General features: G+C 35.4%; 1 protein-coding gene across 4 annotated transcripts in view; it reads right to left on the bottom strand.

The window, feature by feature from the left end:
• TMEM117 (transmembrane protein 117) overlaps positions 1 to 26,156 on the bottom strand; it is a 179,196-nt gene that overhangs the window by 59,408 nt on the left and 93,632 nt on the right. For all 4 annotated transcript variants that reach the window (XM_085570275.1, XM_085570274.1, XM_021545320.4 and 1 more), the window contains exon 5: positions 6,872 to 6,969. In XM_085570275.1, coding sequence (XP_085426401.1) covers positions 6,872 to 6,969 — 98 coding nt within the window. The remainder of the gene's footprint in view (positions 1 to 6,871; positions 6,970 to 26,156) is intronic.

The raw sequence follows: 26,156 nt of genomic DNA, 5'->3' as shown, positions 1-26,156 counted from the left end.
GCTGGCACACTACACTTGCTCTCCTCTGCCTCTTATCCATGCCAATACAGATAAGAAGAAACATATGTTTTTGTTTGATTTCTAGGAGTCTCCATTAGAAAAAAAATAGGAAATAACTTAATTTTCAAGCCAAAGCAATCTCAGAATTTTTGTTTGCTGCTTTAGTTTTAAAATATTTTTTTTTAATCTCAGAGTTCAGAGCTCCCTAAACTTATTTATATCCCTCTCAAATGCTTTGCCTTGAGAAGAAAAATGAGATGAAGAGTGATTTGTCTCATTATTCTTCCTAGGGTGTGGGAAAATGCATGACACAGCCTTTCTAATAGAGACTGGCACAGGCAAGCCACAGATTTCTTTCTTGGTAGTTGAGACAGATGGGAGACTTCCACCTGCATGCCCTCCCGTATGCATACCTTTTCTCTGCTCATATATAAATAATGTCATGCAAAGCATCCACCCTTCATGCAGTGCATTAGTAGTCTGTGCAGAACATGCTCCATGTGGCCACATGGGAGGCCTGTGGAGTGATTGCAGTCCCTAAGATGCTCCCAGGAAAGCCAGGGAAAGGTTGAGACAGACCACAAAGTTAGATCAGCAAATGCTAAGTCAGAAGCCATCCTCTCCACAGCTGACCTAGGGCCCCAGATCATCCTTAACCTTTTCCTTTTGCAAACACTGCAGCATTTTGGGCTATTGCTGTGCTGGAGGAAGGGAGGGAGGGAGTGAGGAAGGGAGGAAGGGAAGGAGAAGGGCAGACATGTTCTGCGAGGGACTGAGTGACACTTCCAGCTGACAGCAGCACCCGCTGAGGAGAGCAGGTTGGTGGGAGAACCCTGAATTGCTGGCACAATAGTTTTCATGCACTGAGGAGGGCTGGCATCTGAGAACAAGGTCCAAAAACGTATCTGACTCATGGGGCAGCCAAGCCTCAACCATTCTGGTCAGTTTTGACCACTTTTACTTTTCTGTACCAGAACGGTAAAAGCACTTTGCTATTGAAGTGGAAAAAATTTTCCTTGGGACATGAACCAGAGAATTGTTACAGGACCAAACATAGATCTGAAGAAAAACTTTCCTGTAAATAGTTTCAATAATACAATATTTTCATATTTATTTGATGTTTTCAAATATTCAAAGTAATAATTAAAATAAAAATAAGCAAAAATCTTAAACAAGTCTCATTTACATGAAAGTTCAGCATTCTGTATTATGTGGAATTCTTTTCAAAGTTTTTTCATGCCAACAAATTGGCATTTCACAGCATAGCTTACCGACAATACCCAGAAATTAAATAAATGCTCTCAAAAATCTGTTTGTCATTTTTTGAAAAATTACAATCATACATCTTGACAGCCAGACTAAATGTAACAATCACTATTCATGGACAGTTTTATCCTGACAGAATATATTTAACAATGCCAGACAAGATTAGTAGTCAGATCACTCTCAGATCACTCAATATAAATCATCTATGGAGGACTTTACTGAATTTTTTGTATTGAGACAAAAAGGAAATCATAGGAAACTTATGTATTGTCTTGCTTATCCAAACTGATATTATTCACTTGGGTTATAGTATAAGATTTTCTGTGAGCATTAATATTGGAAAATATCTGTATGTTCTTGTATACTATTTATGCTATTTACCAGGAAATCTGCCTTACCTTTTGGATGATGCCAGGTTTCTGTTCAGTAGTCAGTACCTTATGCCAAGATAAATTACTTAAATATGAAAGAATTAATAAATACACTTAAAAACCTCCAAACCAGGGAGAGAATACTGTATGTATATCTAAATGCATATATACTACAGATACAATTATTTCATTGTTTAATGCAGTTTTATTTGTGGGAATGTATCCCAAAAACTTTTACTCAAACTTAATGGAAGTTTGAGTAAAATGAAAGGTTTGTTTTTTTTCAGTTAGTACACAACTTAAATTGACCAAACTATCATGTGTAGTTAGTTTTTCTCAATGCAGCCTACAGTGACAATGATTGTTTTTAGAAGCTGTCTTTTGAACATTCATATATGTGAAAAGAACATATTTTCCAGTATAAACATATCATCTTGATGGTGAAAACATAGAATATGGAAATATAATTTATCAAATTAAACATTCAAATAGGTGCATAATAGAAAATCTCTTATAGAAACTGCTTTTATTTCTTTGTAGCACATGTGTCTATCTATCTCATAAGGATCCTTTCTCTATTTCCAGGGTATAAAATATTGTCTTGTGTTAAGAATACTAACCTAAGCTATGTTTGACACAATCCAGTATAAACATATGTACATAAAGGTACATAAAGAACTCTGTAGCAATTCTGCACAATTATTTTGAATAAAAGCTTCTAAACCTATACTACTAGGTTGATTTGCTATATTAAAATACTGTGATTCCTAACAATCATTTCTGAGCATGTGTATCTGTGGTTTTTATTAAAGAAAGCTAGTGGGAGCTTATGGAATTGCATACTAATAGAAGAATATTTCATTTGTGAAGTCAAACAGCAAACACAGAGAATCAAAAATTCACAATTATCTGTATGACTTTATTTCTTTTCCATGTTGGTATCGGTTTTGTATTATTTCAGACAAGAATCCTGTGTCAAAGGACAATTGTCCTTATTGCACCAATACTGGTCATTGTGTACACATACAATGAATGTCTTGCAATAGACACCACAGAAATGGATTCCAGCCTGGAACTGCATATTCAAAGGTTCAGCTTGTGTATATTTTTCTGTCACCCTGTCTGCAATCAAGATTCAGCTGCACAATCCACTCTTATCTCTCCAATCCCCCATTTTGATAATCTACCTTTGAATATCAATTTTCTATTACCTGCTTACACAGCAGACCTAAGTCACTCCTTTCCTCTATTCCCATAAACTGGTTTCTTTTTGACTGTATTCTGGGTTTTCCCTATGGCTAAGAGTTCACATTCTTTATGCCTTTCTCATTATAAACCCTCCATACTCTGTTAGGAAAATTTTGAGGGTAATTGATATTAGAGCAGTTTGTCAAAAAAGTATTCAGGTCTCGCCTCTATTGAGCAAACTGTGCACACAGCCCAGAGATGTCTTTATGATTTTATTCCAACTACAGCTCAGTTCTCCACAGGATGTGGCAGGTCACTGCAGAAGACACTATAAGGAGGACTCAGTGATTTCAGGCACAAAGTAGGCAGAGGTAACCCCAGGCCTTGATGGCAGAGAAATGTATGTTAGCATGGGCAATGACTGTACAGCCTGAGCACATACTGGGGCATTGGTGTGGGCTGCTTCTAACAGCATCACCTGCCTGTACTGCTGCAGAGATGTGCAGGGCACATCTTTAGTGTAGGCTGGACTTATTATATGTTTGGAGGAAAGTAAAAAAATTATTTGCACAACAATCAGTCTTAAATTCCACTTCTGCCCCTACTTCATCTAATATAAAACATCAAAATTAAGTATGATTCTATATTGTCTTATTTATTTATCTTACCACTAGCTACAGCTGTTGGCATATCATCAGTCTTGTTCAAGATCTTTTTTTGACTTTATTCCACAAATTTCTTTTTGCTTATTTCAAATGCCAGTCCTCTTGTGTCATATATAATTTGTCTATCCTGAATCAACCAAGTTATCAACATATCAAAAAAAAAATCAGCCCGTTTCAAGTCATGCTTATAATTTTGCACTACGGATGATGACAGAGTACTGGAGACAGTGGTCTGTAGAGAGATGCATCTAATTGCAGGTATTTAACTCCTTCTGTGTATCATTCTTTTGCAAACCACAAACATGTCTGCACATCTCAGTAATTCCCTCAAAGTTCAAGATGCTTCATTGCTACCTAGAAGTCTTTTTGACAACATACTTTCTTAAGTCCATGAGAAAGTGTGCTTGTATTTCCATTACATCACTGAGCAATATAACAGCATTACACAAAGCTGCCTCAGAATGCTGGAATTAGCCATGAGCAGAGCTGGAAATTACCAAAATGGAGACCTTTTTTATGGAAAAAAAAAAATCAAAAAAGACAAGATCTGACTTCAAAAAAAGTTGAAGGCACTTCAAAGTACTCCTTAGTGATGGACTACACAAATGCAAATAGCAACTGATCATTCTTCAGCTAGATGAGATGTTTGTGGAAGAATTATATCATGAAGAAATTCAGAAGTCAGCCAGAATCCTCATGAGCAACCAACAAGCAGTTGCTGACAAAATTTCTAGAGAATGATTTGAAACAGAAGATGATAAGATAAATCAAAACTTTCGTGAATTAGTTGCATTGGAGAGCTGAAAACATTTCCAAATGAGAAACAAAGCAGCCACAAATTAGGTATCATAAATAAGTGATAAAGATGGTGCCTTCACCACCTTTGCAATCCATCCATCTTTGGTACATTTACAGAAGTTTTCTAATATTGCAAAGTAGACATGAAAATAAAAAAGACATTACCAGAAAAACAAGTCTAGTTTGTATCTAAGGTTTTCATTCCATCAGCTACCTTAGACTGTGTATCATATATCTATATTAGGAATAATAAATAAAAATAATAAATTAAAAATACACTGCACAGTGCTGTAGTAGCTCTCCTAAACAGGTGTGCTACTTTTATTGATGTCTAATTTTACTATATAAATAATGCTTACGGAACATAGACTGTCATCCAAACTATTTTATTTCACTGCTTAAAGCTAAAAATTAAAGCATTTATGTCACACTTTAGGTTTTGAGCATACCCTTTAGTATGAGACTCTTGCATGAAAACTCTTTTTTTTTTTACTTATCTCTATATTGAACTTTTGGCAGGATTTGTCAGTGTGAATATTATTAGAAATAAAATACATATTTTTAACATTTCAGAGTGGAAGAAAATTGCTTGCAATAATATTTAATTAATTTTAATACTGTTTTATTGGTCTCCCAATCTGGCATAGATATTTGAAAGTTATCACGTCACCTTGCTTTCAATCCTTTTTTCCCATTTTTCCAGTCTTCTTGTGTAATTAAGTTTTTTCTTAACTCTTAACTAATCTCCTTTTCAGTTTTTCAGACAAAGCTATCTTTCAGACAAGGATGAAAAAAAATCAATGTTGTTTTAGACTGAGCATTTTGCTCACATGATATTGTAATCATTGGTTGTCCACTTGGCACCTGTCTGTGAATTTTTTTGATACATCAGCTTTATCTTTTTGCCCATCCCTGCATGCTGAGACAGAATCTTTCTCTGCACATCCTACAGTGATGATAACGAGCTGCTTGAATACCACCACCCCCATCCATAACTCAAGTATTCAGCCACATTATTTTTTTACATAATTTTCTAATATCCTTCTTTAATGCATTTTTCAAATTATTAATTATTTAAATTTCTGTCACATCACTAATATTTATGGTATATATAAATAATTAATTCAAACATTAAATAACATAACTCCTCAGCCTTATCAATGTAGCAGAAAATTATCATTTTACTCATAACTTTCACTGCACATTTCTGAGATGATTTCTAAATGTTAGCACACTTAGTCTTACTAGTTTTCTTAATTGCATTCAGTAAAGAACTTCGTCAAAACCCTTGGGAAGGTCCAAATAAATTATATCAAGCGTTTCTCCCTCATCCATTTCTTTGATGACATGTGCATAGAGTTCTGACAGACCAGAGAAGGTTTTCTTTCAGCAAAGATTCCCCAGTTTTCTTTAGTAGAAATTAATCTAAACCTTTGCTCATAATTCCATTATTGATATATAATGATATATCATATATCATATATTCAATAACTAGCTAAAACTGAACTCAGACCTACAGGCCAGTAGGATATTACTAGTTTGCTGGGAAAAAAAAAATGCAGAAAAAGCAAAACAATATCCAAACTTTAATATTCAATTTTTCAATGGGAAATTAAGTGCTAATAAAACTTGCATCAACTCAACCTCTTCAGTTCCATATAAGCTTTGTGTGTAGCCAATCAGCCATCTGATACTTCTTTCCTTTCAAATTTCTCTTACTGTTTCCTTTATTGTCTCAATATAATAGCTATATATTAATATATATAGCTAATATATTAAGCTGTATATTAATATGTTAGCTTGTTTTTACTCCTTTAAAATGCAAGATACATAATTGCATTTTCTGTAGGAAACTCCATAAAAATAAATCTTGCAACTTCTCTGTAAGAGTTCTTTTGAAATCTGTTCTTTTAAAAACAGCAGCTCTGACGACATTTTCATGAGTTTTTCTGATTCTGATATAGTTGAAAAAATGTTGTTATTTCTTATATCTTCAGCCATAAGGTCTTCAGACTGCTTCTTAGAATATATATTCTCCATCTTCCATTTTTCCTGTCATAATTTGTGTTCTGTTTCAATAGCTACATTTGTCTGGAATTTATCTGAAAGGCTACATTTGAGGTAAAATAAACTCTCAACCCTCACAGCTTTTTGCACTGCTTTTTAATATTTTTCTTAATCATCTGAGACTGATGTGATGTTTTGAATCCTATTCATGTGGTAATTCAAAGAATTTCTAGAATTTCATGGCCACAAAAGGAAATTCAGATATCTACTTTATTACAAGAAATTACAGTAGGAAACCCAAATATCACATATAGCAGAAATTTCGCAACTCAATTATAAAGCATCAAAATTAATAAAAGAACCTTTATAAATAAATTTTAAAACTGTATTTCTACACCAACTATTTTGATTAGGAATTCCTCACTCATGTACCATTTTTGCAATTTTTACTTAGACCTGATTTACCCTTTTTTTTTCAACCGTATCTCTTTCTGCCACAGACAGTCATAGAAGATATGTTTTTCAACATTCTATAAAAGATTTGTTTACAGTAATTTGATTTTACTATTTTCTTACCAGAATAAAATGATCCTAATGTTTCCTTTCTTCCAGAAAGCTCTGGCAGACTTTCCCCAGTCTGGGTAGGGTTTATCCTGAAGCATCATATCTGTGACCTATAGGGAAAGAAGAAATAGTAGATAGTTACACTGGTGCTACATAAAGCAGTACTAGCAAGGATTTTAGGAACATTTTTATTTAATTGTGGCTCAGTTGCGTCAGTTCTCATAATGATAACAGATAGCAGACTAATAGTGTGTCCAATGTTATTTGCAATCAAGATAATGAATACTGGGCTACATATTCTGCCTCTAGAAGTGCATGCAGCTCCTTGAGAAACAATGAAACCTGTAAAGATCCAAAGATAAGAAGATAAGAGGAACCAATCTAAGAGTTACAGCAACCTACAGGATGTGAGTTACAATTCCCCTGTGACTGTGAAGTTTTTCTGGACCAATATGAGAGAGTAGAACCACTTCCATGAGAGCAGCATCAACAGGATTTCTAGTCTTGAAATCAGAACTGCAGCTAGGGAGTGGAATCCTGTGAATTAAGTACCATATAACATTTATAATGTCCTCTCAGTTCCTGCTATCAGTATAAAAAGCACACTTGGCACTGGCAACAGAAAAAAACCCTTAAAACTTGAAAAAGTTTTTAAAAGTATGAAATATTTATTCTCATTTTCATAATTCCTGTCTAAAGAGACCATCTGTTTCTCTGTCCAGAGACTCATATGTATGCAGTACTTCTGGGTGGTACATGAAAGTATAAAAAATTACTTTCAGCTCAGTGAGGGAGGTGAATACCCCTCAGGAAACTACTTCTTTGGGAAGCTGTGTTTTCATATCCATTTACTTCAAATTAACTGTACTAAAAAGCACCAGAAGTTTCATCACAATAAACTAATAAATTCTGTTGTGAAGAAGATCCAGGGTGGAAAACCTATCCATTTGTAAAGATTTAAGAAATAATTGATCGGATAAAGGAAATGGGGGTGACCACTTGCTTCAAAAATACAGATAAGTAAACCACTGTTAAGTTCTATCTCACTGTTATCAGTACAGAGTAAGAAATTACTGTCTTTTGATCAAAATAAAATAAATCTTCAGGTTCCAGAAGGAAATAACTTCGACCTGAAGACAGAATTTCACAGATGCTTTAAAATCCAATTTATCATCTGGAGTGTAAGCTACCACTTTCGATCAATGGCATTAAGAGTGTTTATCAAAAAGAACATGTGGCCAATGAGTAAATTAAAAATGGATTCAACTGCTAAATTTTGGCTTCAAGTACATTTGGGGTTAAAAGTGCTCAGTGTATTAGCCTGGGCTGGGTCCAAAGGATATTGACTGTGTTAAATAAATAGAAATGCACATTCTAGAATTTTATTATTCAAAACCTAACCTTAAGAAAGATAATATCCAAAAATACCATCTTTAATAACTGTTAATGCGGGTAAATCTTTTCTCTGATCACCAAATTATAACACTTTTTTTATAAGATCCTAATTATCTAAATAAATATTTCAATAAATATTTTATTCTGAACAAGACTTCTGCAAAGATTTAGTTCACTACTTTAGTAACACTTTTTTTCCTCTACATAGTAATGAGTCTACATACTAATGAATATTTACAAAGAAGAACAGCTATTTCAAGAGGCTTTATTCAAGTTTCAAAATAGTTTCTCCAGATGCTTTCTGAGAAATTATTATATTTGGGAGAAGGATACAATTTGCTGCTCTATGACCAATTACCAAAGAAGTATGTTTCATAAGAATGACATTCAAGACAGAGGTATTTTCTGAGCAAAATGGCAAGATGAGGCAGGAAATGTTCTTTCTGATATCAAATAGCTGGTCTTTCATCTCCCAGCTTTGGCATTTATTTAAAGTCATATCACCAGATCAATGTCAGGTCAGTTGCAGCTAAATTGGCTAAAGCAGAGACAGTCATTAAAGGGATGCATTCCATAAAGAGAAATCCAATTACCTTTTGCATTAGAGAAATCAAATGCATTTTCTGATTTGATCAAGGACAGTCACTGTAGAAAACAGCTCACAGGAGAAAAGCACTCAACACTGTCATACAGCAGACAAGTTTTAGATATATATCAAATACCCATTGTTTTAAGAAAAAAAAAAAATTAATTTAATTTGCAGAATTTCATGTAAAGAAATGTGTGCATTTTTCTACCTCTATTTGTATTTCGCAATGTAATTCCTGGATGGCATACATTCATTTCTGCTTTACTGGACTATGTTTGAAAACACTGATGATACATGGGAATAGAAAAAAATTGGACGCTTTAGTAAATGTCTGCATTTTGCATAATGAAAATAAAACAGGGAAAGCCACTTACAATGTAATTAAGTAATGTATTTTTTTCTTGAACTAGGAGATGCAATATACTTTAATCAATAATTACACTGCTTCAATTCAAAAAGGAATGGCCCCAACATACAGACAGTGTATACATTTTCATTTTATTTAGTGTCTCATGAGAGAAACAGTTACACTATATTAAATTGTAAAAGCAAAGCTGTATCACACACACTGCCTGACTCTATAAGTTACGCAAATGCCACAAAAACCTCAATTCCCATTAATAATTACTATGTTTTATATATATTAAAGCATCTTAATTTTCATTTTGCCCTAAAAAATATGACTTTATCAACTATTCATATTGCTTTATATTAACTATAAGGTTACCACATAATGGTTTAAAAAATATATATTGTTGTCATTAATAGCAAAATGTTATGATTCCCATTTTTCTGTTACAGAAAAAGGAAATTGTTCCTTTTGATGTGATCCTTTTGATGTTTGATACAATCATCAAACCACAGAAAGCCTTGGGTTGAAAGGGACCTTAGAGATCCTCTAGTTCCGACCCCATCCTGCCATGGGCAGGGACACCTTGTTCAGAGCTCCATCCAACCTGACCTACAATAGATATTACTGTACAATATATAATTATTTTAACAATTATATTGTATCACACAGAAGAAAGAATCTGGGATTCAAAGTCATTCAGAGCAAGTAACTTACTCAGACAAGAAGTGCAAAATCAAAATAATAAAAAACTTCCAAAAAAACCCCAACAAAAGAGTAAGATACCTAAGATACGTGAGATGTACCAAGTGGAGCAGTAAGACACCTTAAGGATCATTTACTCCTTCCATGCAGTTATTCTTTGGGCCTATTGTTCAGGATACTCTGCACATACTCTACGTCTCTCTGCAGCCACTCATGTCAAATGATGCTGTGTTGTACCCCACAGGGTCCTTCCCAGCAGAGACAACCTCTGCACTGGGAGTGTCAGCTAAGCAAAGTATTTCTTCAAAGTTATCAGCAAGTGAAATTTCCTTTAAATTAAAAGGAAAAAGAAAAGGAAAAAAAAATGGCCTCATACTTCGGTCATGCCTAGAAAGTATCATCCAAATACTCCACTACCAGAAATTATGCTATCATCTTCCGAGCACAAAGAGATAACCCACAGAAAACTGATGTGGCATAGGCTGCTGGCCAAGCTGTTTACATCTGAAAAATTGCATTTTAGAAATGTAGAAATATAAAACTACATCATTTGGTTATATAGTAGCACTGCTTCATATAAGCAGCTGCAGAAACTGTTTCTTACTAGAGAAATGGAGTCTGGGCTTTAGGACACAATATATTCTATGCTGCAGTATTAATGAAGTGGAGACAAGCCCTGAACAGAGCATTTTCATTGTTTTATTCATACTAGTAAAAATCATCAAAATGGTAAGAGCAGCTCTCCAGAATTCAATAGTAGGTAGAAGAATCTAAGATCCACAACAGAAGCCTGAAAACACAAACCAAATGGTGAAATATTAATTTTTTTTGTATTATTTTGATAATGCAATGAGTAGCAAAAAGTCAGTAGGACTCCAACATAAAATATCAGTAAAGAACCTGTTCATGTGCAACTACTCAGCCAGAAGGACATGACATCATGGCGTTATTGTTGGAAAACAAAGTACCCGGGATAACTGCATTTGCCAAAATATACCTATCTACCACTGTCAAATACATGATTCAAATATTAGAAGTTTTCTTTTTTTTTCAAGTTTTAGAATTTTACAATTTAAAATAATTTAAATCATAAACCTATTTGTAAGTAGCACTATATTAATTTCACTTTACACTCAGCCTTTAAATAGTGCATAACTTACACATCTCCACCGACCCCAAACTCAAAACAAGAAACATTATTTTCAGTCCTGCAACTGGGGTATTTCATTGATAAGAGTGAATATCATAAATTCTAAAATCTTCTAGAAACTGTAAGCATGCCATAATGAAGGACAGGCCAGAGGACAGTTTCCCATGGCAAGATTATGAATATTGTATTCCTCATCAAAAGAATACATCAATAGTTTTGCAAAGACTGAACATTGCCTGTGTGTTTCTGAAAAGTATGTGAGTTTTTTTCTAGAAAAAAACAGGGGCTAAATCAGGTTAAAGTAATTATGTTTTCTGAAGTCAGAGTGTGAAGTCAATGAGAGCTAATGCATACCGCTGAGGGGATACACTTCCCTTGCTTTGCTGTTATGTGCTTTTAGGTAAGAGCTATATATAGGTGTCCCACTAACTGCACATCAATTCTTTATCATTTCTCAATATTTAAGTACTGTACTACATCACAGTGATCATACACCAAGCATTTAGTACTCAGTCATTAAAATTTTCTATCCATCACTTTTCTCTTCTTTGAGATATATAAAAACTGTGGAGCTGTTCATTTGATGTATAAAGTAACCTATAGGGAAAATGTTTTTATGCTTTTTTCATCTGGATTTCTGAAAGAAAATTGTCTTCTATGGGTGGTGACCAATCTGATACTCCTCTATGATGGCATGACAGGATGGGTCAATGAGGGGGAGATAGCTGATGTTGTCTGTCTCAACTCCAGCAAGGTTTTTGACTCTGTTTCCCATAATAACATCATGGATAAGCTCAGAAATTGTGGCTCAGATGAACGGACAGTGAGGTGGATCAAGAACTGGCTGAATGGCAGAACTCAGAGGGCTGTGGTCAGCCAAGTAGGATCCATTTGGAAGCCTGTAGTCAGTGGTGTTCCCCAGGGATCAATACTGGGACAAGTCTTTTTTATCAGCAGGGTGGACAAAGGGACAGAATGTACCCTCAGCAAGTTTTCAGATGATGTAAAACTGTGGGAGGTGATTGATATACCTGAAGGCTCTGCTGCCATTCAGTGGGACCTTGGTAGGCTGAAGAGTTGGGCAGAAAGAAACCTAATGAGGTTCATAGACGTCAAATCAGGATCCTGTACCTGGGGAGGAATAACTCCAAGTGCCAGCACAGGCTGGGGCTGACCTCCTGGAAGCGGCTCTGTGGAAAAGGAGCTGCCTGGGGAACCTGGAGGGTGGAAGCTGAGTGTGAGCCAGCACTGTCCTTGTGGCCATGAGGGCCAATGGTACCCTGGAGTGCATTGGGAAGAGTGTGGCAGGCAGGTTGAGGGAGGTGACCTTGCCCCTCCACTTGGCCCTAGGGAGGTCACATCTGGAGTGTTGTATCCAGTGCTGGGCTCCAGAGTTCACAAAGGCAAAGACTTACTGGAGAGGGTCCAGAAGAGGCAACAGTGGTGATGAGGGTCTGGAGCATCTCATCTTATGAGGAAACATTGTAGGAGCAGGGCCTGTTTGGTCTGGAGAAGACTAAGAGGGGATCTCATTAATACATAAAAATATCTCAAAGGTGGGTGCCAAGAGGATGGTGCCAGACTCTTTTCAGTGGTGCTCAGCGAGAGGACAAGGAGCAATGGACATAAAGTGAGAAAAAAGAAGTTCTACCTCAACATGAGGAAGAATTTTTTCACACAGAGGGTTGCAGAGAACTGGAACACGCCCAGGGAGGTTCCTGTGGATTCTCCCTTTCTGAAGACATTCTAAACCCATCTGGACACGTTCCTGTGTCACCTGCTCTAGCTGACTCTGTTTTGGCAGAGCCTTGGACTAGATGGTCCCCAGAAGTCCCTTCCAACCCTTACAATTCTGTCATTCTGTGATCATATCTCAACTGTTACACAGTTTTACACATGATAATATGCAATGCCTCTTTTAATTCTGAAACTGTTTTGGCAGTTGAGCAGAAGTGTCAAGAACTTTGTTACACATTCTTCTAAAATAGCTGTTAATTTATTTCAATCCCCTCTGCTACATTTTGGAATAAATAAAATGTGTGTTTGAAAACAAATTTAACAAATATTTGTAATTAGGCTTACAGATTTATAACGGGGCAATATTTTTCAAGCTAAATATTATTAGTCAGCTGTAAATACACTACTGGATTTTAAAATTTTTTCTGCTTCCTGTATTTTGGAACATTCCTAATTTAGTTGATTTCTACCCTAAAAAATGAAGCTTCTTTTAGGTTACTTCTTCTTCAATTTAATTGCAATGAATTCTTTTCATATTTGCATTTCCAAAGCAACAACAATCACAGAGACAAAATGGCCCTTTCAATATACTTCTTATTGTTTCCTTATTTTAATCAGACCCAGAACATTTTTCTTGTCCTACGAATGCATACTGTTCTAACAACAAGTAAACTCTGAAAAACAACATTAAATTGCTGTCACAATTCAGTAATCAATATGAGTGATAAAGAATATTTTGGTTCACTTTTGTGGCTCTCACAGTGGTCACCAGTAAAATTTTGTGCATTTGCATATTTCCCACCATGCTCTAAGTACTGTTCTAATGAGCTCTTATTCTCCCAATCCACAATATTTGGACATGTGTACCGTCTTACACCCAAACATCCACCAAAACCAGTTAAATAACTTCTTCTGGCTCATGTTAATTACTGCCATCTTTACTGATCCATGCAAATTCATTTCTCCACCCACTGAGGAGGCAGTTAGCCTCTTCTTTTTTAACTGGAATGTCTTGATTTGTTTCCAAATATTGTCATAATGGTTTCTACGTAATCCATGCTAGGATTACAACTCAACAACTCAACAAGATGGCAAGAACAACTGAAAATATATACGCTTTAGGTTCAACTTTAGAAAAGTCACTTCTGCCAGCATTTCATTTCAACTTCCAAATTCAGTTAGAATAGAATGATCCACAATGCATACATCTAGCCCATAACAAATCTCTGGTAAAAAGCTTTAGATATCAAAAGGTGAGTTAGGGAGAAATCTGGTCTGTAATTATTTTAAGTCTATTCAACTTATTCTGGAAATTATACTTTGTATTTCAACACCAGGATAAATAATTTCTAAATAATTGTTTATTTTCTTAAAAGCCAAATCTAAAATTAATTAAAAAATAAAATTTAAAAAAAATATTTTAACTGGAAATTCCTTGACAGTTCATAAATATAAGTAACTGTTTAGGATCAATTTTACAATTGAAGCAGACCTTCTGCAGAAAATCTGTAAGCTGTGCCATTTAATTTCCTACCATATTTTAAGTCCCTACATTGTTGAACTATATACATGCAACAAAATATCCTGGCTGCCATGTGGCAAGCACTTGCTGTTTATATAATCATTGACAGCACATTTCAGAAGACTTTTTTCCTTGCTTCACAGCTTCCTTATTAGCTTTACAAATGCAGAAGCAGAGGTCTGGGTAATGTCACATATTACAGACAAAGTGCAAGACATAAAGCCACATCATGATTTTCATTTAAGGCATTCAGCTCAGTTCCATTTTAGGTTGTCATGGCAGGAAAGTTTGCATTACTCATTTAGAGAGCTTGGTGGTTCAGGTGAAAGGCCAGAGACAGAAGTCATGTCATGTTGGGCGCACATGGCCCATGCATCTAAATCAGTGTAGATTCTTTTTATAGTCAGTGAAAAGAAAAAGCATTTCTGGGGTGAATTTCACTTCAAAATAGGTTCTCTTGTAAAGATGTATGCATTTTTCTTCACTCTAAACCAGAACCTGCTCAGATGATCACACTTCTAGCACTGGAAGTCTGATAACATAAATCCCAACGTGGTTTCCTACATTTTTTAGTGTTTCTCACCAAAGTGTCATTAAACTAATTAATGACACACGTGATGGCTCATAGCCAATGAGGTTTTGTCATAGGAAAGGGCTGTATTCATACATCCTATGCCTAAAAAGTAGGCTTTTGTCCTGAGTAGGCTGTTTCAGACAAAGATGCTTAGAGAATCCTTAGAGTCCCTTTGGAGGTCCTGGAGAGAAACAACCAAAGGATTTTAGAAAATGGAGAAGTCGTATCACAAAAGGGTAACCCAACCTAGGGAGCAGAGCCAGCCAATGCAAATATCAGAGATACTTTCCTATGTTTCCAAAGGATGTGTTTCTGTATTTTTGAGACTAAAACTGCAAAGTTCTCTAGGGAATGATGCCAAGGGTGCTTTGGTTTTTTCTTCTGTGCAGTAGACTATTGTATTGCTTCATTCATTGCTTAAAGCAGTCAAATCAGTGTGCCTATTTTTAGTCATGGATCAGTGCTTATATCTTAACCAATGTTATAGGCATTATCCATGGACTTTAATTCTAAAGACACACCTAGACAAAGTAGCAGCCTTCAAGTCTCCCCATCTTCTGTAGCTGCAGAATCAGACTCTTCACAACTTATCCTTTCTTTAATCCTATGAATTACACTATACACCTATCTACAAACCAAAGCACTGAAGAAAGAATTGAGCCAGCCCCTGATTAGTATAGAGGTAGGCTATGGCTGAAGGTTCAAAATTAGTTCATGCTGAAAGGGAGTTTTTATGCAAAATTCAAGTAGAAGTTTTAAAATTAGGGTTGAATCCATAACATTCTGGAATCCTGGGGGAAAGCAAGCATTTCCGTATTTACCTAAGCATTTACGGGCTCCCACCTTTGAGCTGTACAATCACATCCCATAATCATAGAGGTTTTATTTTAGCATATATTAAACTATACACCAAATGGTGGCACACAATAATTAAGGTGTGTTCATCCTCTGACACTGTCTTAACCTAAGCAAAATTTTTTATGCCTGAATTTACCTGTCACAGATAAGTTCAACTGCCTGGTCCCATAAAGGACATAGAACTCAGGAAGGTAACTGTCTGCAGCAATGAAAAACTGGGAACAAATTCTGGTTTGATTTATTGCAATACAACACAGATGATAAGCTGTTCTGGATAGATTGCCAGCTGTTCTGGGTATACTGACAAGGAGTAGTTATGTCTCTAAAGACAATTCTTCTGGACTTTGCAAATAGGAAGCCTTCCAGAGTAAATGCTGTAGAAGAGAATACCAGCTTAGGCATGGAATAAATATCAGTTCCCAAGACATGAAGGAGTACCATGCCAGACAGGTTCACAAGACAAAGGTTTCTACTGATCAAATTTAATTTCAGGCCTGTCTTCTTTCAACATCTCCATCTAACAATTTTCTCTGTAACATTTGCACGTACCCATGTCCTCTAACAGATGCAGACAGCTTTCTGCATGGGCCATTAGCTATTACTTTTGAGCAGTGCCATCATTTTTATTTGTATCATAATGCCCTCAGACACTCAGAGTTGTAAACTGTCAATGCAACGTCTGTGTAGTCTATGTTTTGATGTGCCAGAAGGTCAGCATTTGCTGTTCTGACAGTCATAGTTTTGAAGTTCTTCCTCTTCAGAATAAAGTGGCAACACACATGTCACTTGGTGCCTTTCACAAGCCTTCTCCTTTCCCACAAATACTTTTAAATTATATTTGGTGAATTAAGGGATGAAAGAAGAACAACAAATGTATAAATAACACTTGTCCAACACTTGAGTAAACAGTGTTAGTGTGATTCGGTGACATGTGAGGAAGCAAAAAAAGTAACCTTTGTAACAATACTTTGTGACAACAGCATATTCCCAGTTAATTATTTGGGAGGCTGCTATTAACTTCCACTCAGTGACTAATGAGGGAGTATCATGTTATGAATGAGTGAATGTGAGATACAATGGGTGCTTTGACACTTGATTTTTGGGAATTTATTTCACTTTACACAGTTTGTTCTACATAAACACTTAAATAGGATAAATATTAGTTACAAAAGCTTATTTTTCAAAATTCTCTATTGGTGTCTACATAATGCAGACCCTAATAAAAACGAATTAATCTGTTTGAATGAAGAACATGATTTCAAGCTCTGATGTTTTCTCTCTGCCTTCCACCTCTCTGCACCCAGGCACATAACACAGGAGAACCATCTGAACACTGGGATGCCCCTGGCGAAGGGCAGGAGGCACACAGGCCACTCTGCTGAGACACTCGCCTGTCTCCTCTTGCCAGAACAAGGCACCTAATTAAATGAAAATCCATCTCCATGCTGCTGGCACCGTGCTGCTTTTCCAGTTGATTCAAGGCTGTGATGTACTGACAGCTCAGAGTGGTTTCAATCCATTTCATTCCTTGAGTAAGTAAAGGGGAACTTGAAACTTCCTTTACATGGCCTTTTCTGTTCTGCACTCAAGGCAAACACAGCTACTACATGACAATATTTTCAGTCTAAATAGAGAATTGGAGAAATCTGCACAAAACAAGTTTCTCATGAAAACTCTTACTGGAAAATAAACTGAAAACTGAAAAAATGAAGCACTTCTGAAAAAACCTTTCATTGGCTCTTTCCCGTATTTTCTTTATCATACTGAAAAGGATTATACAACTAGAATAATATTTATGTGTAGCTGCTGGTCCTTTGAAAGATTTATGGGCAGCATCATTAATTGTTTTTAATTACCATTTTATACTGAAGCTACAATCACACTGAGAACATAGTCCATCAACAAAATAAGTCCTTCTGTTTGTCCCTATTTCCTGTGCAATTCTGCACTTGAGGTGCAAGCATGGCCACAGTTTTGTTCAGTCCTCTTTAAATGGTAAAGAATTACTTTGATCTTACTTCCAGAATAAAAAGTACTCATGGAAGGTATTCAGTGGAAGGTGATTAGTACCAGTTTCAGTTCAACAGAAGAAAATATCCAGACTCCGTTGCAAAGTCATTTGCTATTCTGAATAACAAATATTTTGTTTTGAAAAGTCAGTCGATTATTTTTCCTGTTGGATTATGTTCTTTAAGAAAACCTAGACAATTAACAGTTCAGATTGTAATTAAATTGTAAAAATACCCATCAAAAATTCACAATAGAATGTAGCATCTTACTAGAAAGCTGAGAAATAATGATTACTCTTAAACGGTATTTGCATTGTTTGAGGAATTCTCAGTGCTGAAAGAAGAGCACAAAATGAATGCCCCTATTCCCTGAATAGGGAACATTTGGGATTAGATATTAAAAAAATTGAAATAATAACTAAAGTTGTCTCTATTAAAAAATCATAATATTGAAGGCCTTGAGGATTTCAAGTGATAGTACTATTCCCTTAAAATTGTGTGATTGGCTTAGCTCAGATATACTAAATTAAGAAAGATAGTACCACTAAGTTTCATTTTGTTTTCATTCAGGTTTTAAGGTTTATGTTTTCATAGACTCTCCGCCAAATTTGATGCCTTCAAATAAAGCAGATTATAAGACACTCTTATATCACACAAAACTCCACTATGGCTTTCAGACAAAATTGCTGCTTACTTCAGCGTCAAGAAAAAATATTACAGATTTTAACAGTACCAAATATTGATATTTTTTTGTACAGTAAGCACCAAAGGGGAAGCTGGTTATTAAACATTAATGGATACAACTGAAAATGTTTCACACTGATCCTTGTTTGGGAAGAATATTGAAGACACACAGGGGATAAGGGTTTGTGAAGAATTCTTAAGTACTTGTTGGGTTGCTAGGGAGGATTTCAGAAAAGGAGGTACAGCTAAAAGAGAGCTGGGAGAAATTGCAGTATCCCTAGGGACAGCATTTTACACTCCCTTCTGGACTTGTGCTGAAATATGTTCCACAGCCAATTTGACAGTAAGTAGATAAGAGGTTTTGCAGACTGGGAAGTCAATGATTGCTAGAAATGATTGGTAGTAACACTGCATTCTCACATGCCCTTGGCTATAGAAAATAGCAGTCTTTAAGTAACTATGCTTAGTTACTGAGCATAGGCAGGACTTTGTGCCTTGGTTGGTTTTGTTCAATAAGAAGTGAAAGAATACCAGGACCTCTGGGCAAAGAGAACATTCAAAGAGAATGGAAAGAAATTTGTTCCACTTTTAAGCACACTTGAGAACACAATCCTTAAAATATGATTGTTTTTCAGCCCCGGTACACTTTCATTTGAAATGTATTATCTCTTATATAAGCAAAGAATCAAGATTTTTTTTTTTTTTTCAGGTTTTCTTTTTGGCTTTTTATGTATGACTACCCATCTACAAACATTCATCCCATGGGGAAGCAGGATTGATGTCACTTTGAAGAAAACAAGCAACTTTAGATCATGGCTGCACAGTTATTTGCCATTAGTCAGACATGTTTGGTTTGTTATCTACTGTCTACACACAAGAACATGGGAAATCAGCTAATGGTCACTCATTAAAACATACTTATGCCTTATACATATTTATAAGAAACACTAGTAAAAACCAATACATTCTTTCAACAAAGAACAAGGGAGAAAAAGCTCAAGGAGACCAACTTTACATGAAAGGGAAAGATAGTTTTCTTAAATGTTCAGATATTGCAAATTTAAAAATGCTGCTTTATCAACATGATGTCAAGCAGATTTTTTCATCAGATTCTCTTTTGAACAACAATTTGTGGTCAATTACTACTTCCCATGTGGACATTTCTCAAGGCTGAGGCAAAATGTGTGCACAGCTGATATGGTACAATCTTTGCTCTACACCTGGTCTTGTTTGTCTTCTTGGCATACTTGATTAAGTATTTTAATCAGTGTTTTGCTTAAGACCATGCACCTTGTGTTGAAAATTGTCTAGCTGGTATTTAGTTAAAAAACAGTTGACTTCTCAACATCTTTCTTAGACTTTTTCCATTTCTCATGCCATAATTTTTGAAGGGTCTATAATTAGCAACTTAAATTATTTATTACAAAACAATAATGGATGTTCTATAATACCTGCAATTTTTCCACTAATAATGACAGTAAGCAGCTCCCAATTGAGCCGCTAAGCTGTTTTAAGTTTAGTATAATGCCATAGAGAATATATAACAAGATTGTCTTATTTTGGTTTAAACTGTGACCTTTTTGCCCCTAAAAACCAAAATACTGTGTTTAGTAAAATATTTATCCCTTATCTCCTGACTGTTTTGTTACCCCTTTTATTCAGCCAGATCAGGTGTTTTGATAATTTTCTTAGACAAAGTAGTTCTGATTTTTCTCCCAGAGTTCTCAGGAAATGAAATGCAGATTATATTTACATGCTTGAACTAGCTTTGATGTACAATCTGAAATTACCTTTATTCTATTGATGCTGTCTATGTTTATATATGTCTCCCTTATGATATTAACATAACCCAGGAGCATTATCATTTGGGCTTTTCTGAGTACATCATTTGGCTGAGCTCCAAGGCTGTTTGCCTTTCTCTCTCAGCACCAGGAGGGAACCATCACATTTTGGGGAAATGTAAATCTGCCCTCCAGAGCCCACATTATATTTTCTTAATATCTTCTAGAAATTTTTGTTGAGAAATAAGAAACAAAAGTTCTCTAAGCATAAACAGAAGGACTTAAAAAACCTATATCTTATGACTGTAAAGAGAAGGCAAAGAGTCAGATTATTGGTGTTCTCAAATAGTAACTACATATTCTCAAGTGTTATGAGACAAAAAATTCACTTTAACTGGGAAAAGATAGAGATACCATCTTTACTGGATATCCACTACTGCAATAGTTGAAGTAAATTCATATCTACAGCTTATTTACTTTAAGTTACACCACCTCTCTATCAAATATGTGTGTTCTGCTTTACTAAAGTTTCATCCTTCCTGCCTTGACTACATTAGGTCACCTTTGAACCAGTCCTTAGACTTCAGTTTTTATGCCTCGGAATTCTCGCTGTTAATCATAAGTCCTTGCTCAAAAAAAAAAATAAAAAATTAAAAATTACTCAGCCCAGGACTATGTAGCCTGTTTGTACGAGAGCACTGTGACATTTCCTGACAGCTCCACTCTAATTCCAGTTTGAAAGACAGTCTGTTGAATACTAAGCTTGGGCTGATGCACTTGCATTTTAACCCAGGTGGATATTAACCTAGGAGGATGCTGCTGGTTTAACTACTACCCAGTCGAATTAATGTGGTACCACCTCAAGCATAAATGACAAATATAAGTGGTGATGCTCAGTGTATGTATAATGCATAAAGCTGAAATACACATTCCCTGATTTCTTTTGCCACGTAAGCAGGAATCTCATGAAAATGTCCATGTCAGTTGGCTGAAAAATTGGAACAGAATTTTTACGGTTTATTTATATAAGCACATAAAATTTATCTATGTATGCCTGAAAACTAGTAATGTCTTTAAACAGTTTTATTAGAATTGCAGCTCCTCTCTGTATATTGGCAAAACCATTTTATAACAGATGAATAATGAAATATGATTACAGTTCTAGATTAGCTAAAATTGATATGACCTTAGGTCTACTATGAAGCATTTTTCATGTAAAAATACAGTCTATACAGACATTTTAGTTTGTAACAGGGCCTCCTGAATCCTATGCAAACCCAAAGTTTAATAAGGACCCTTATCAACTTTGAAAACTTTTTTCATTTTTTGATAGGAAAATGAAACAAGAAAATAGACAGTCAAAGATGACTGAAAGAGATTCTAGAAAGAGAGCAAGATCGAAGACAGAGAGTGAGAAGTATAGAAAAGATAAAATACTAAAAATGAGAGTATGAGTTGAAATAAGCTTAGTAAATTGACATAGTAATGTATAGTTGCAAAAGAATGGAGATCAAATTCAGAGCTCTTCACACTTCCTTCAAAGAAAAGAAGGTTTGACACTGACAGATAAATTATCCCTAGATTAAATAAAACTACAGCTTTAAACCAGGTACTAGAATATTTCATGGGACATCTCAGATTGACTATTAATTACTGAAGTGTTTGAAAGGGAATCCTAACAGCTGTTCAAATAAGATAAAATACCAACACACAGGACAAGAACCAAGCCAAGGCAGGCCAAAGATACAACTTCCAGGAGCAAAAAGTTCACATCTAAGACCCCAGTGTTATCATATGATTGAGAAACAGTCAGAAATTAGATACTACCTGAAGTTATTAATTATAAAATACTCCTAATTGGAATAGTCTGTAGATTTTTCACTTTCATGAGTAATTAAAATATTTTCAAAACACACAGAATCCAGTGCTGTCATGTGAATCATTGAAGAAACAGAGAGGAGCAATGGATAATTTAGTGATTTTTAAGCTTTACTGTCTCATTGGATAAACATGTAAAGAGACTTTATATGAGTCTTCAAAAACATTTGGTCCACTATGAAGCAATGCTACAGCCCAGCAAGGAGAAGCCTAAAGTGGCATCAGTGCAAGTCAGTGTGTCTTCCCAGTGGACTGCAATGCCATCTACACACACTTAGCTTTGGTTCACAGGCAGCTGATCCAACGTGCTTTGGCCTCCTGAGACTCAGGCAGATTAATTTTGATGAAGGACCACAAAGCATTGCTTTCATTTTTATGACCCAGGCCTGACATCCATGCATCGTGCACCCTTGTGCTTCTTACGCTGGGTTTGTAAATATGGATTTGCTACTTTTTTTCCCCATGCCAAATGAAAAGTAATGAAGGTAAACTGATTCACCATGTGAATATTTCATTCCAATTACTAGGCTAATAAGTTAAACTATGTTGTATTCAGCAGTCAGCAGTTAAATTTAGTTTAGCATGACTTGAATTTTTCATTGCTGTGAACGATGTTCTATCAACTGTTGATTCATGGGAGCTTCTTCTGTACGGGTCTACAAACAGGTAGGTGATTATCACTGTTGAATGAAGGTTCTCTGTGTCAGACACCTCTGGTGATGTATCTTCACCCACAAAACTTCTGGGTTCCAATAATGTTGGACATAAATTTGAACAGCTCTTGAATCCAGTATTGCAAAGACACCTGTCCCTGGCTTTCCACACAGATGTGTCTACTATCAATCATTTTCAATACAAAAATAAGTCTATGAAATATCTGGGACAATCCTGCAAACAATTTATACACAGAATCTGCAGGCAAGCTTGTGTGGATCAGGCTACGGAAGGACTGACTGCAGAATCAGATTCTACAGTCTCAGTTCTTTAGCCAGGGCTAGTATTAAAAGCTACAGCCACAATTGCTATTAAAAAGCAATATTTCTACCATTTTTAGTAAAATTGCTTTTTTTATTTCTGACATAATTACCAAAAACCCCACAAAGCCCAAAACAAAACAACCAAAAAACCTGAAAATTACCAGTGATGGTAAAGAGGATATATTTAGAGATTGTACTTGCAACCTGGTATATAATTGATTAAAATAATCAGAAAAATTATTATTTGTTGGTTCTTTCAGTTTAACAATCAAGATAGAATAAAAACAGCAAATAGGTGTTTGATTTCCTCTGTCATATATGATACATATATATCTACATAGCTGCATATTTTCTCTTTCAGATATTAATATTAAGCTCTCCTATAAGGAGAAAGAAGGATGTAGGCTTCTGGAAAAATAAACCACTTGATGGATTAAAGTCTTTAAAATTATGTTATAAATAAGTTTATTTTAATGGTGAATTTTTAATAGCACACTTAAAAGTGGTAGTCACTTTTTAGTGACTACACATGCAAGTACAAAAATATTAATTTATACATAGGAAGATGTACTTTTGCCCATCTGTCCTCAGTGCTCTTATGATCTGTCAAAGACTAACACCCTGAAAAAATTAAACTGGGACATAGGTCTCAGTGCCACAAAGAATTTACATTCTACAGTAAAGTCAAATGCAGTCAGCATTGCCAGGCTAAAGCTCTTGTCCTGGTCTCTAAGGCTGGGAAATCTATTACACTGACTATCTACACCCTCTTAATGCTACCTGCCTCCCAGCAGCATGCCATCCTCAAATTTGACTCACTGAGTATCTTCCCATTCCAATAATGAAAGAATATTACCTAATAAATAAAAAGAGGATCTCAAGGTTTAAGACTTTTTTTGTACAAGCTCAAAGATTAATTTTTTCCGCATTGGGTTTTTCTCCATTGATGCTTCTGGTTGCAAAAAATGATCTAGAAACATTCTTTGGGAGTCAGTGAGAAAGCTCAAAGAATGCCAAATTTCTGGCAATCTGCATTGTCCCTACACTGCTACAATTCCACTGCAATTTTCACTTACAAAGTAAATTCAAAATGCTAGAAAACAGAAATGGGCAGTAAGAAAGTGCTTCTAGAAAGCAGCCTGACAAAGAGCTGAAGATACTCTGTTGCTGCAGAAATGTAACTGAGGCAAAGAACCAAGTAACTTCAAATGGAAAAATTAGTATCAGGTAAAAGGGCTTACACAAGCAAACCAAGGCATATTTACATATGTTTTTTAAACCATAGCATCGTAAAAGTCCTCATTTGAGCACTAAGCAGGATATTTCTGAAGGATGCTATTTATGAAGGGCATTTCTCTTCCAAAATTCTTATATGACATTCTAAATATATAGTATTTACACGTCTATACTATTTTTACAGCAGAATGCCCAGTCAGCACAGACACCATTCATATGGCTGCTCTTAATTTAATATTTCACAGTACTCATTCTGCTGTAGGAAGATACTGAAATAGAACTAAAATACCTTTTGCCTCTGGTCATTCTTGCTTTTCCAACTGTTGTTAGACTATTTGATTAGTTTGAGTGTGTCTTCTTTCACATTCTGGAGTCTATATTTTTCTGATCCAATAAATTTCTGGGTTTTAAATTCTTGCACTATTTTTATTAGTACTGTATATATTAGCATTATACAAATGTGTCACCCTTTAGAAAAATAACATTAAGCATAATTATTTTAAGAGTTTTTAGAAGTTTTATAGGTAAGTAACTTGCAACATATTTTTGGTATTTTTTTTAGTAGTGTGATAGCAACAAAATTCCATCTTGAAAATAAATCCTGTGGTTTCTGGCTATGCTCCTTTCTCATTAACTGTACTATAAATTAAAAACTCAACAAAAAATATTATGGAACAATAATTAGGAATAGATTAAGTTGTCAGTTGGAACATGACTAGTAGCAGATTCCTATAGCTCACATTTTTTTCATGACAATTTTCCATTTATGAATAAAACTGGGGATTTTAAAATCTATAGTTAACTTCCTGAGATCATAATAACAAAGCTTTTGGCACCATTTTAAGCTGTCTGACTTTGTACTGAAGCTGATGGAGAAGATCCATATGAGCCATTCTGCTGACTCGTGCATGGTTGTAATATCTGAAACTGATGGGTGGTAAAAGAAAAAAAACCCAAAACAAACAAACAACAACAACAACAACAACAACAAAACCAACAAAAAAATGTACAAGCCCATTTCATTTCAGCTATTTGAGGTCAGAGGTACTTGCTCAGACAGCTCTACCAGTTTGCTATACTGAAGATTTCATTGTTTTTTCATTACAGTAAATGTTAAATTATGGGCATATTTTGGACATGCTTTATTTTTTCTGAAGCTGTCTTTGCAGACACATGACATTTGCTTCTGTGTGAAAAACAGTCCAATTTTAAAATAATTTTCTAAGCTAACAGTATTTCTTGGCCCAGATCCCTAGTCCTAGACTTGGGCATTAGAAGACAGTAAAAGCTTCAAACTACATTTGTACTTTTCTGTTCCTACATACCCTCAAGCTCTGACTCAGCTCTCAGTGTTCAGATTGATGAACACCAATGTTGTTTGATCCCTCTTTGAGGCATCACCATCATATCAATTTGCTCTCAATCTGCCAGGCAAAAAGTGTGATATTTTTACACCTGCAGCCCCAGTTGTAAATGTGCAAACTTCACTCCTCTACGAGCAGTGAGGTTCACACACCTGGACTGATGAGGTGTAGCTATGGATTGCCAAAAACAACATATTTCCTTTTGTTTGTTGGGATATTAGTAACAAGATGCTGCAAGTACAGCAGATAGTGGAAGTGTGGCTTACCATCCAGACACCTACTGGAGGGTAAACTAGTGTGATAATCTTCCCAGAAAAATGCAGGATGTTGCATGTGGATGAAAAGTATAACATATCTCTTTGGAACTGCCCTTTGAAAAGTTAACATTTTCATGTTTGATGTGGAAGAAAAGTCTCTACACATGGCAATAGAAATGCCTTTCCAAACAAAAACTAAAATGGAGAAGTTTATGATTCACGTGGGATCCCA

Source organism: Lonchura striata, chromosome 1A (genome assembly GCF_050655825.1).
Source record: "Lonchura striata isolate lonStrDom1 chromosome 1A, ASM5065582v1, whole genome shotgun sequence".
In the NCBI taxonomy this organism is placed as follows: Eukaryota; Metazoa; Chordata; class Aves; order Passeriformes; family Estrildidae; genus Lonchura; species Lonchura striata.
Note: the sequence above shows the minus strand (reverse complement) of the source record. Positions and strands in the feature narration are given on the sequence as shown.